This window comes from Schistocerca nitens, chromosome 2 (genome assembly GCF_023898315.1).
Source record: "Schistocerca nitens isolate TAMUIC-IGC-003100 chromosome 2, iqSchNite1.1, whole genome shotgun sequence".
NCBI classification, from domain to species: domain Eukaryota; kingdom Metazoa; phylum Arthropoda; class Insecta; order Orthoptera; family Acrididae; genus Schistocerca; species Schistocerca nitens.
This window is the reverse complement of record NC_064615.1, coordinates 979285182-979298524: the sequence shown is the minus strand read 5'-3', so window position 1 is coordinate 979298524 and position 13343 is coordinate 979285182. Positions and strand designations below refer to the sequence as shown.

The window sequence follows — 13343 nt, the reverse complement described above, 5'->3', positions numbered from 1 at the left end:
CACGACACTCACTCCCTGAGCGGAGAAAATCCCCGACCCAGCCGGGAATCGAACCCGGGCCTCTTAGGACCATTCAGCTTTCGGGGTGGACGCCAAATACATTAAGACTGACTGTTAACATTTCCTATTCTATTACGTCCCTGTTTATTGGCTGCCTTGTCAAAGGTTCCTCGTACCATGTAAGATTAGGCACTGCTTCTATCATTCCTTAATACGCTGTCCATCGACGTCACAGATTTATTTACTCTCCACCAACTGACGTACAGAACAATAAGGCACAGTAGCAGAAAACTTAATTCCTACTACGCTACAGTAAAAATGGGTGGCAGTTTGCAGGCAAGTACTGCAAAATTATGCCCTTGCTTGACAGGGTGGTACTAGAACAGAAATGTGGCAACACGATAAGAAATAATCGATAAAATTTATACTTTGAATTTGGCTTTTTATAATTCGCTGTTGTTTTATTCGATTATTTCTGCTATGACTTCTCAAATTGACCAATGTCACTGTCCACGCTAGATATGCGGGGTAACTTGAGTCTTGTTTTCGTAGCAGCAGTATAAGCTAGTGAGCTGATCAGTCTGATGTTGTTCCTTGCAAAGTGAAAGTACCAAAGGCTGAAATGTTTTCAGTTTTTAATTTTTGACTTGAGCAAGTCAGCTCTATACTTTGGCTATTGTCTTCTCGTTATGTAACTTTACGTAGATAACCTTTTTATGTTATGATTTTTTCATCTTGGTTAAAGTTTCCGTCAAACGTATTTTTCTATACATTATTTTACAGGGTTTTTAAACTTTCATTCTGCTGAAGACATCCTTAGAAGTGTCGAAACCTACATAAATGTATTAAACAATTACTTGCAACCGATCGGTTGTGTTATTTCTCGTTGAAATAACGTAAATAGAGGTCTATATACTGGCGTCAATCTTCGTAGAATTTTGGACCACATTTAATGCTCCCGCATTATGACGCTTTTGGAGAAAGAAAATCATCTCTGTAAAAGTCAAAACGGAGCCAGCAAACAGAGATCTTGGAAAACAGCTCCATGCGTTCGTCCGTGGGGTCTGTAGCTTCGTAGACAACAGCGTCCGGTTTGATACTGTGTTTCTTGACCTGAGGAAGAAATTCGCTGCAGATCCGCACAGTCGTATAGCCAACAAAATACGAGGTAACTGTGTATCGGACCGGATAATGGTTGGGCTAAGGACTTGCTAGTAGATAGATTTCAGCATGTTGATCTTAACGGGACGAAATCAACATATGTCCACGAGATTTCGGGAGTACCATAACGGAGTGTTACAGAGCCATTACTGTTTACAGTTTATGTTAATGATCTAGTGTTCCAAAGTCGGAAGCACATTCCCGGATGTTCTGTTGCCTATAGGAACGTTGCAACGCCAGAAGACTTAAGTGAAACGCAGGGCTTGCAGAGTATCGACGGTTGGTTTAGGGACAGGTGGTTGACCTACAACGTAAATAAATGTAAGATATGGCGCAGAGGATTAAGTAGGTAAAAAGACGAGGACTAATAGAAATCGCTGTGTAACAGAAGAGATATTTAATTTAACTGATGAAAGGAGAAAATATAAAAATGCAGTAAATGAAGCAGGGAAAAAAGAATACAAACGTCTCAAAAATGAGATCGACAGGAAGTGCAAAATGGCTAAGCAGGGATGGCTAGAGGACAAATGTAAGGATATATTGGAGGGGCATATCATTAGGGGTAACATAGATATTGCCTACAGGTAAATTAAAGAGACCTTACGAGAAAAGAGAACCATTTGCATGAATGTCAAGAGCTCAGATGGAAACCCAGTTCTAAGCAAAGAAGGGAAAAAAAAAGGTGGAAGAAGTATATGGAGGGTCTATACAAGGGCAATGTTCTTGAGGACAATATTATAGAAATGGAAGAGAATGTAGATGACGATGAAATAGGAGATATGATACTGCGGGAAGTGTTTGACAGAGCACTGAAATACCTAAGTCGAAACAAGGCCCCGGGAGTAGACAACATTCCATTAGAACTACTGACAGCCTTGGGAGAGGCAGGTCTAACAAAACTCTACCATCTAGTGAGCAAGATGTATGAGACAGGCGAAATACCCCCAGACTTCAAGAAGAATATAACAATTCCAATCCCAAGGAAAGCAGGTGTTGACAGATGTGAAAATTACTGCACTATCAGTTTAATAAGCCACGGCTGCAAAATACTAACACGAATTCTTTACAGACGAATGGAAAAACTGGTACAAGCCGACCTCGGGGAAGATCAGTTTGGATTCCGTAGAAATGTTGGAACACTTGAGGCAATACCGACCCTACGACTTATCTTAGAAAATAGATTAAGGAAAGTCAAACCTACGTTTCTAGAATTTGTAGACTTACAGAAAGCTTTTGACAATGTTGACTGGAATAATCTCTTTCAAATTCTGAAGGTGGTAGGGGTAAAATACAGGGAGTGAAAGGCTATTTACAATTTGTACAGATAGCAGATGGCAGTTATAAGAGTCGAGGGACATGAAAGGGAAGCAGTGGTTGGGAAGGGAGTGAGACAGGGTTGTAGCCTATCCCAGATGTTATTCAGTCTGTATATTGAGCAATCAGTAAAGGAAACAAAATAAAAATTCGGAGTTGGAATTAAAATCCATGGAGAAGAAATAAAAACTTTGAGGTTCGCCGATGACATTGTAATTCTGTCAGAGACAGCAAAGGACCTGGAAGAGCAGTTTAACGGAATGGACAGTGTCTTGAAAGGAGGATATAAGATGAACATCAACAAATGCAAAGCGAGGATAATGGAATGTAGTCGAATTAAGTCGGGTGATGCTGAGGGCATTAGATTAGGAAATGAGACGCTTAAGGTAGCAAAGGAGTTTTGCTATTTGGGGAGTAAAATAACTGATGATGGTCGAAGTGCAGAGGATATAAAATGTAGACTGGCAATGGCAAGGAAAGTGTTTCTGAAGAAGTGCAATTTGATAACATCGAGTATAGATTTAAGTGTCCCGAAGTCGTTTCTGAAAGTATTTGTATGGAGTGTAGCCATGTGTGGAAGTGAAACATGGACGATAAATAGTTTGGACAAGAAGAGAATAGAAGCTTTCGAAATGTGGCGCTACAGAAGAATGCTGAAGATTAGATGGATAGATCACATAACTAATGAGGAGGTATTGAATAGAATTGAAGAGAAGAGAAATTTGTGGCACATCTTGACTAGAAGAAGGGATCGGTTGGTGGGACATATTCTGAGGCATCAAGGGATCACCAATTTAGTATTGGAGGGCAGCGTGGTGGGTAAAAACCGTACAGGGAGACCAAGAGATGAATACCCTAAGCAGATTCAGAAGGATGCAGTTTACAGTACGTACTGGGAGATGAAGAAGCTGGCACAGGATAGAGTAGCATGGAGAGCTGCATCAAACTCTGGACTGAGAACCACAACAACAACAACAACATAGCCCATAATTAGGCGAAGAGATTCACTGCTGTTTGATTACACTACTGACAACAAATCACCGTAAACAGTAGAGTTGCGCACTGACCAACACTACGGATCCGTAGTTTTGTGTAGAGTATATGACTGATGTAGTAAGTGGTAGGATTAATGGTAATACTGGTAGCACTTTTAGGGAAAGGAACAAAAATGAATGTGTGAGAGAGGAACAGGGAGCAAACGACTCCTCCTTGTTTTTTTTTTCCACCTAATTAGAACCGCACATCGTTCAGTGTTAGTCCATTACGTATTTTATATCCTTACAAAATTTGATAACATTTTACAAGTAAAAAAAAACAGCTGCTCACGTAACTTCTGCTCTTTTGTGTAACCAAAACAATTAGTTTTGCAAATACAGTTTACAAGCAAAAGCACAAAAAATCTACATAATTATTATTGCTATTTTGTACTCAATAAAACATTCTCCATAATGGTCGAAGGTATGAGTTTCCTGCTATAGCTGATAAGTGCGAAAGTTGTTTAGCAGTAAAAGAAACATGTAATATAAAAGCTCCAAGACGCCTTAAAACGCTGTTTGATATGTTTTTGTTTTGCAATTTTGTACACTTTGCGTTTTTCGAAGGAATTGGTTTTTCTAGCACTGTGTGATAAATCTGTATTTTTATTTTTACTAAACATCCCTCTGTTTCATGTTGCAATTCAACAATTTTCGAATAAAACCTGAATTAAACAATGACAATTGCAACTTCACTACAAATACTGATTAGTTTTAAGTAACAGACAGGAGGATAAATATATAGAACAAAATGTTCCGTAGATTGTGCGGATCTTCACATATCCACAATGTTCCCAAGCATCTTTTGCAGCGCAGACGTGGAGGAAAAGAGTCAATGGTGGTCTGGAACGTTGCAACAGGGATGTGGAGCCATGACAACTACGCTACCGTGGCCAGCTGCATTAGATTGCTCGGTTGAGAATCCATGGCGCGAACAGTCCGATCGACTTGGTCCCACAGTTACTCGATTGTGTTTAAATCCGGTGAGTTTGGTGGACAGGACAATATGGTAAACTCATCCTGCTGCTCTTCGAATGAATGAAACATGGAGAGGGGGAGGGGCGAGAGAAGTTAGTTGCACCACATGTACCATCCACCACTCACCGTAAGATGCCTAGCGAATTATAGACGTAGATGTCAAAATATCGAGATTTGTACTAACCAGCAATTGCGGAGAGTCGCCTAAGAAACAAGCATAGAGTTATTTTGGAAGTGGGAAATATGAAGGAACAACTTCAACCGGGTCAGCGACTATAACTTTGGTGGTGTAGGATGTACGGAATCGGACATTCGATGATGTGAGGCTAACAAAGAAAGGACAGAGATGTTTACTTTTCCAAGGAGTTCTGTTGTATTTGCGTTTCCAAGACGATATAATAAGAGTGTCTCTTCGTCGGGTGTATCGACATATTCTCTGGTAGCGTATATGGATTCCGTAGTGGTATTTTGACGAAAACTGACGTTTTGAGACTGTGGCTGTGTACAAAATACAAGTTGATTGTTATCACAATCAACTTTTATGAGTGTCCTGCTTGGCCTTTTCATGAATTTTGTGGAAGATTTTGAAATGTGGGGCTACAAAAGAATGCTGAAGATGAAGGGGGAGCAGAGGATACCAAATGCAGAGGTACTGAAGCGAATCAGACAAAATGTAACATATTGCATAACTTGATTAAAAGAAGGGTTTGGTTGGTAGGACATGTACTGAAGCATCGAGGAATAGTTAATTTGGTAATGGAGGGACGTGTGGAGCGTAAAAATTCTTGAGGGAGACCGAGTACTGACTACAGTAAACAGGCTCAAATGTATTTAGGATGCAGGAATTATGAAGAGACAAAGGGATTTGCAGAAAATCGACTATCGTGGGAAGCTGCTTCAAGTGTCTTCGGACCAAAGACCATAAGAGCAGCAACAACAAAACGTTCTTCTGTAAACTTTAGGAAATGGAAGTACTTTCAAGAATTTTTCTGTAAGACCTGGTGAGCCGTGGCCAGCTAGTCTTCATGCCGTTTGTTCTTTGGCATTTTGTTACAATCGAGTGGCGTCTTATATCTCCCTGAGTTACTACCATAACGAGTTTCTGACTTGCCTCTGTCAGTGGCAGCAGCAGCGCTTATCAATACTAGGACTGCTGTATCATCTTTGGTGTGACCGCTATATTTCCGTGTGGTGGTGTGTGTGAGGCAGTCGGTCGGTTGGCACAGAGCAGCGAGGAAGTCTCCGTGGCGCGCGGTCAGACCAGGGCCGCTGGCGTCGTGCACGCGCGTTCGGATTTGTGAGGCGCTAGCTGCGAGACCCACAAAGTTTATAGCCCACCGAACCTGTACACTGAAGTTGAGTGATCAATTAGCTTGTTATGAAACCTCAACTGCTGTGATATCTCTTCATTCATTGCCGGTTGTTGCTTCCTGGGCCCTTCCCACAAGCAGCGACGTATGGTATGTTGGAGTCGGCGAAATTTTGCGGCCGTCTTCCTGTATGTTGTTTAACTATTGAATTGATTTTTACTTATTAGTTAAGTGCACCAGTGGTATTTTCTGCCTTGTGGCAATTAACGTTGCAGTTGCCTGCCCTGATCGTTAGCGTAGTTTTTCGGCAGTGTGTTTTTCCTCGCTGTGTTGATGCTGTCCAGCACGTCGTGTAGTTAGACAGCCTTGGTGTTCTCATTTTTTTGAGTGGTTATTGTGCCTTGACTGCATTTAGACGCCAATTTTCAAGACATTGTGCTGCTGGTATCTTTTCCTCGCTGATATTTTCTGTTGTCATGCCATTGGTCGGGCGGAAGGCAATTGATTAACTTGTTGGTCGGTTCTTCAACCGTCGCTGGATCGGGTTGTCATATGATTATTTAGCCTTACTCTTGAATGCCTGTCTCACCTAAACTTATGTTAGAGTTACCTCTTCAGGCTGACCCTTGGAACACTTCTGAACACTATTGTTCTATTGTTTTTAGATTGTGATTTTCTTTTAGGCTTAAGTACTGTGTGACGCCTTCGGCTGTCTATTAATTTAGATTGTTTCAGTTTTAAGATAAGGCCTTCAGCCATCTCAAATTAAAATTTGAAAATTTACTTGTTTAAAATCATTTAAAATTTTCTACTCTATGTGAAATTATTATTATCCAGGCCTTAAGCTTTGAGTTGCACTATGTTAAATGTATGGCCTTCAGCCGAGTATTTACGTAAAATTTTGTTTTAAGTAAGGCATTCACTCGCCTGTATTCCTTAAAGCAATTGTAGTAACTTGTGTTCGCGCTTTCAGGCGTATTGTTTTGAATCCTTTTAAGGGCATATGTGATTAAGTGTTTTTAGGAAAATAAAGTTTGTTTGTTTTGTCCAACTGACAGTAACTCATTTTGGCCCCTTTCCACAACCACAACCTGATCCGCTCTGTCCTGCGAAACCAGATTTAACCTAGAGAAAGAACTGTGTACATATTTTTACGCTACGTAAAAGTACAGAAGATGTTTTCCGTATTCGTTCTTTGTTTTCAGTTAAATATAAATTCAACATCACCTATACTTCTCAAAAGGATTAGGGGAAAACGTATATGAACTTCCGATATGTTAAATCTATATTCATAAAGTCTTTACCTGTGGTCTTACTGCTTTGCATGAGATCTTAGCTTTCAATGTATGCAGAATTAAAGTCATTCGCCGTCTGTCGGCTGTGTAATGCATTATAGTATCAGGTGACCCTCAGAAGGATGTCAGAACGGGTGAGGTACAGGGTGTTTCAAAAATGACCGGTATATTTGAAACGGCAATACAAACTAAACGAGCAGCGATAGAAATACACCGTTTGTTGCAATATGCTTGGGACAACAGTACATTTTCAGGCAGACAAACTTTCGAAATTACAGTAGTTACAATTTTCAACAACAGATGGCGCTGCGGTCTCGGAAACTCTATAGTACGATATTTTCCACATAACCACCATGCGTAGCAATAATATGGCGTAGTCTCTGAATGAAATTACCCGAAACCTTTGACAACGTGTCTGGCGGAATGGCTTCACATGCAGATGAGATGTACTGCTTCAGCTGTTCAATTGTTTCTGGATTCTGGCGGTACACCTGGTCTTTCACGTGTCCCCACAGAAAGAAGTCACAGGGGTTCATGTCTGGCGAATAGGGAGGCCAATCCACGCCGCCTCCTGTATGTTTCGGATAGCCCAAAGCAATCACACGATCATCGAAATATTCATTCAGGAAATTAAAGACGTCGGCCGTGCGATGTGGCCGGGCACCATCTTGCATAAACCACGAGGTGTTCGCAGTGTCGTCTAAGGCAGTTTGTACCGCCACAAATTCACGAAGAATGTCCAGATAGCGTGATGCAGTAATCGTTTCGGATCTGAAAAATGGGCCAATGATTCCTTTGGAAGAAATGGCGGCCCAGACCAGTACTTTTTGAGGATGCAGGGACGATGGGACTGCGACATGGGGCTTTTCTGTTCCCCATATGCGCAAGTTCTGTTTATTGACGAAGCCGTCCAGGTAAAAATAAGCTTCGTCAGTAAACCAAATGCTGCCCACATGCATATCGCCGTCATCAATCCTGTGCACTATATCGTTAGCGAATGTCTCTCGTACAGCAATGGTAGCGGCGCTGAGGGGTTGCCGCGTTTGAATTTTGTATGGATAGAGGTGTAAACTCTGGCGCATGAGACGATACGTGGACGTTGGTGTCATTTGGACCGCAGCTGCAACACGGCGAACGGAAACCCGAGGCCGCTGTTGGATCACCTGCTGCACTAGCTGCGCGTTGCCCTCTGTGGTTGCCGTACGCGGTCGCCCTACCTTTCCAGCACGTTCATCCGTCACGTTCCCTGTCCGTTGAAATTTTTCAAACAGATCCTTTATTGTATCGCTTTTCGGTCCTTTGGTTACATTAAACCTCCGTTGAAAACTTCGTCTTGTTGCAACAACCCTGTGTTCTAGGCGGTGGAATTCCAACACCAGAAAAATCCTCTGTTCTAAGGAATAAACCATGTTGTCCACAGCACACTTGCACGTTGTGAACAGCACACGCTTACAGCAGAAAGACGACGTACAGAATGGCGCACCCACAGACTGCGTTGTCTTCTATATCTTTCACATCACTTGCAGCGCCATCTGTTGTTGAAAATTGTAACTACTGTAATTTCGAAAGTTTGTCCGCCTGCAAATGTACTGTTGTCCCAAGCATATTGCAACAAACGGTGTATTTCTATCGCTGCTCGTTTAGTTTTTATTGCCGTTTCAAATATACCGGTCATTTTTGAAACACCCTGTATAAAGACGACAGTTGTCGCTTGTAGACGTTGTAGATAACCAAGCATATGCAAGGCGACATCTTAATGCAGTGCAAGCTGTAAGCGCAGTAGTTTGCTCCAAGGAGGATGGACTTTCCGTCGTGTTACTGCATTGTCATTCGTAGGTTGTGGTCATCCTACGAGGAGACAGGTCACTACATATAACGAGTTGGACAAAGTCGCCGGCACATTACAACCCCAGGTGCAGACCGTTTTCCGGCCACCTCTGCGTTGCGGCATCATACAGCTCCTACCGTAGCACTGCTAGACGACCTCAGGAGTTCCACCGCACGCACTGTGCCCGATCAGACTGTAAGGAAGTGGATGCGAGAAAGGACCTTATGACCCAGACTTCCTGTTCGAGTACTCCGCTTGACAAGACAACGCCTCGCACCTCGCCTTCAGTTCTGCCATTCCCACGTCAACTGCCATTTGCATCACGTGTCATTCGCGGACGAGTCCAGATTTCCTTCGACGCAAGGTAATGGCTGTGTTCGTGCGTGGAGAGGGCCATTGTGAGAGGTACCTGCCCCATGATGTCCAGGAAATTGACATCTACATCTACATCCATACTCCGCAAGCCACCTGACGGTGTGTGGCGGAGGGTACTTTGAGTACCTCTATCGGTTCTCTCTTCTATTCCATTCTCGTGTTGTTCGTGGAAAGAAAGATTGTCGGTATGCCTCTGTGTGGGCTCTAATCTCTCTGATTATATCCTCATGGTCTCTTCGCGAGATATACGTAGGAAGAAGCAATATACTGCTTGACTCCTCGGTGAGGGTATGTTCTCGAAACTTCAACAAAAGCCCGTAACGAGCTACTGAGCGTCTCTCTTGCAGAGTCTTCCACTGGAGTTTATCTATCATCTCCGTAACACTTTCGCGATTACTAAATGGTCCTGCAACGAAGCGCACTGGTCTCCGTTGGATCTTCTCTATCTCTTCTAACAACCCTATCTGGTTCGGATCCCACACCGGTGAGCAGTACTTAGGCAGTGGGCGAACAAGTGTACTGTAATCTACTTTCTTTGTTTTCGGATTGCATTTCCTTAGGATTCTTCCAGTGAATGTCAGAGTGGCATCTGCTTTACCGACGATTAATTTTATATGGTCATTCCATTTTAAATCACTCCTTATGCCTACTCCCAGATAATTTATCGAATTAACTGATTCCAGTTGCTGACCTGCTATATTGTAATTAAACGATAATGGATCTTTCTTTCTGTGTATTCGCAGCACATTACACTTGTCTACATTGAGATTCAATTGCCATTCCCTGCACCATGCGTCAGTTCGTTGCAGATCTCCCTGCATTTCAGTACAATTTTTTATTGTTACAACTCCTCGATATACTACAGCATCATCCGCAAAAAGCTTCAGTGAAGTTCCGATGTTACCCACAAGGTCATTTATATATATTGTGAATAGCAACGGTCCTACGACACTCCCCTGCAGCACACCTGAAATCACTCTTACTTCGGAAGACCTCTGTCCATTGAGAATGACATACTGCGTTCTGTTATCTAGGAACTCTACAATCCAGTCACACAATTGGTCTGATAGTCCGTGTGCTCTTACTTTGTTCATTAAACGACTGTGGGGAACTGTATCAAACGCCTTGCGGAAGTCAAGAAACACGGCATCTACCTGGGAACCCGTGTCTATCGCCCTCTGAGTCTCGTGGACGAATAGCGCGAGCTGGGTTTCACACGATCGTCTTTTTCGAAACCCATGCTGATTCCTACAGAGTAGATTTCTAGTCTCCAGAAAAATCATTATTCTCGAACATAATACGTAATCCAAAATTCTACAACTGATCGACGTTAGGGATACACGTCTATAGCTCTGCACATCTGTTCGACGTCCCTTCTTGAAAACGGGGATGACCTGTACGCTTTTCCTTTTTTTTCGAACGCTACGCTCTTCTAGAGACCTACGGTACACCGCTGCAAGAAGGGGGGCAAGTTCCTTCTCGTACTCTGTGTAAAATCGAACTGGTACCCCATCAGGTCCAGCGGCCTTTCCTCTTTTGAGCGATTTTAATTTTTTTCCTATCCCTCTGTCATCTATTTCGATATCAACCATTTTGTCATCTGTGCGACAATCTAAAGAAGGGCAACGTTCTGTGATGTCGTGGGGAGGCAACAGTGTTGACAGCCATACGAATCTTGTCGTTGTCCATAGAAGCCTTACCGCCAGACTGTACCTGGAACAGCTCCTGTTAGACCATGTGATGGTTGCTGCATGCGATGGTAACCCTGCACGATAATGCTGGGGCCTAAGTGGCGGGCGTCACCGGGGACATCTTGTTAAGTCTGGACATTGACGTTATGGAATTGCCGGCAGGTGAGTCCCGATTGAAGCGCCATCAAGTGTGTGTGGGACATGCGTGACAGAGGTTTTAGTGGTAGGTCTGTTCCACCACGGACTCTTCAAGACTTCTCGAGGGCTCTCATTCAAGAATGGGAACGGATACCGTAGGGTGATCTCCGTAGACCTATACATAGCATGTCACGTTGGTGTCAACCGGTCATAAGCGCTCACGAAGGACATACACATTATCAAACTCTCGAAGCCTAATGAGAAGCATCCAGGATGACGGCATCTATGATAGTTTCCCTTTTGTTTTCGACTGCTGTCGGGCATTTCAGTTGTTGTTATGTAAACGAACGCAGATGTAATGATGATTTGTTGTCTACTTCATTTGTAAAAGATAAAGGTACGAGGGTGAGCCAAATGAAAACCTTAAATTTCTAATAACAAATAGGCGCCGTTATCCTGTAAGTTGGTAAGCGTGCTACAAACAGCGTGCAGAACGGCCTGTAGGTGGCAGCATAGTGCAGATGCACAGCACGCATACCGTCGCAGTATCAGTATAAAGATGGCCGCCCCACTTGCGACTTGCACCAGGGAAGAACAGCGTTCTGTTATTCGGTTTTTGTGTAGTTAAGGTGTGAAACCTATTGAAATTCTTCGACGAATGAAGGTTCAGTACGGTGATGCATCTTTGTCACAGCAGCAAGTCTATGAATGGAGTAGGAAGTTCGCAAATGGTGTGACTTCAGCGGAAGATGTTCCTCGTCCATGTCAGGCACAACGGTTTCTGACTCCACCGAACACTGCAGAAGTTGAAGCCATAGTGAAGGAAAACCGCCGAGTGACACTGAATTACATTGCAGCATGTTTACAGATTAGTGATGGGTCAGCACACCACATTGTGCATGACGTGCTCCAGTTTCACAAAGTGTCTGCAAGATGGGTGCCATTGTAGCTGACTCCTGAAATGAGAGAACGACGTGTTGATGCTTGTGAAGAACTTCTTCGGCGCTTCGAACGAGAAGGTGATGGCTTCCTTGCAAGAATCGTTACTGGGGGCGAAACCTGGGATCACTTCCACCAACTGGAAACGAAGAGAGCGAGCAAGGAATGACGCCATTCCTCATCACCAAAACCAACGAAGTTTCGAACAGAACAATCAGCAGGAAAGGTTATGCTGACTCTCTTTTCGGGCTAAATAGGCGTCATTTTGGAGCATTCCATGCCTAGAGGGACCACTGTCACCAGTGCATCATACACAGATCTCCTAAAAAATCATCTGCGGCCTGCAATCAAACAAAGCGACGTGGATTGCTGTCATCAGGTGTCATTTTGCAGCATGACTATGCAAGGCCCCACACTGCCCGTACAGCAGTTGCAACAATCACAGACCTGCATTTTGAGAGTCTTCCTCATCCTCCATACTCACCATACCTTGCCCCAAGTGATTTTCATATGTCTGGAATACTCAAAGAAGCAATGGGAGGAAAGAAGTTCAGTTCTGATGAAAAGGACGCCATGCGGTGCATGAGTGGTTGCGCAGACTACCAAACGAATTTTTTCTAAAGGAATTTATGCACTTTGTAATCGCTGGAGGACTTGCATTGAGCGTGGGGGAGATTATGTTGAAAAGTGATACAGCTTTGTACCACTTCGGCAAAATAAATAATATTTTAAAAAATATTTAAGGTTTTCATTTGACTCACCCTCGTAACATAAGCATTCCTCAATTATTGCTCAAAGAGATGTAGTAGACGCCAAAAGTCATGTTCTTCTAATTCTTTTGAGCAGTGTACTTGCGGTCCCGCGAGCGTCACGGAAGTTTGCAGAAAATTGTGACTTCTAAAATAAATTCAGATATTGAATGACACCATTCGTGTCAGATTCTATATGCTTCTTCGTGTGCCGCTTTTGCAGTATACAACAAGTGATTCGACAAATGTTCTTTGATTTTAAGGAACATGAAAGGAAAGGAACGGAAAGGTACCGCGCTGGATGGAGCTACTGTGGGTAATACCTCTTTATTTCTAGGTTCTGAGTTTTGTTAGTCTCTGGCAACTTCTGTCCTAACATACATGAAGCTCCCTTTAAAGACAAAGTGTAAAAAAACATGAAAATTTAAAAAAATCATTACAGTAGTCGGCAGTTGTTCAGTTATATTTTACTCATTTCATGGCCTTTACTTTGGTGTGCACCGCGTACTCCCAGCTGTTTTCCCACCTCTG

At 43.0% G+C, this 13343-nt stretch overlaps 1 protein-coding gene across 1 annotated transcript in view; it reads left to right on the top strand.

Annotated features, from left to right (window-relative positions):
• LOC126235485 (uncharacterized) overlaps positions 1-13068 on the top strand; it is a 329377-nt gene extending 316309 nt beyond the window's left edge. The window contains exon 4 of the mRNA XM_049944206.1: positions 13036-13068. Coding sequence (XP_049800163.1) covers positions 13036-13068 — 33 coding nt within the window. The remainder of the gene's footprint in view (positions 1-13035) is intronic.
• Positions 13069-13343: the final 275 nt, after the last annotated feature.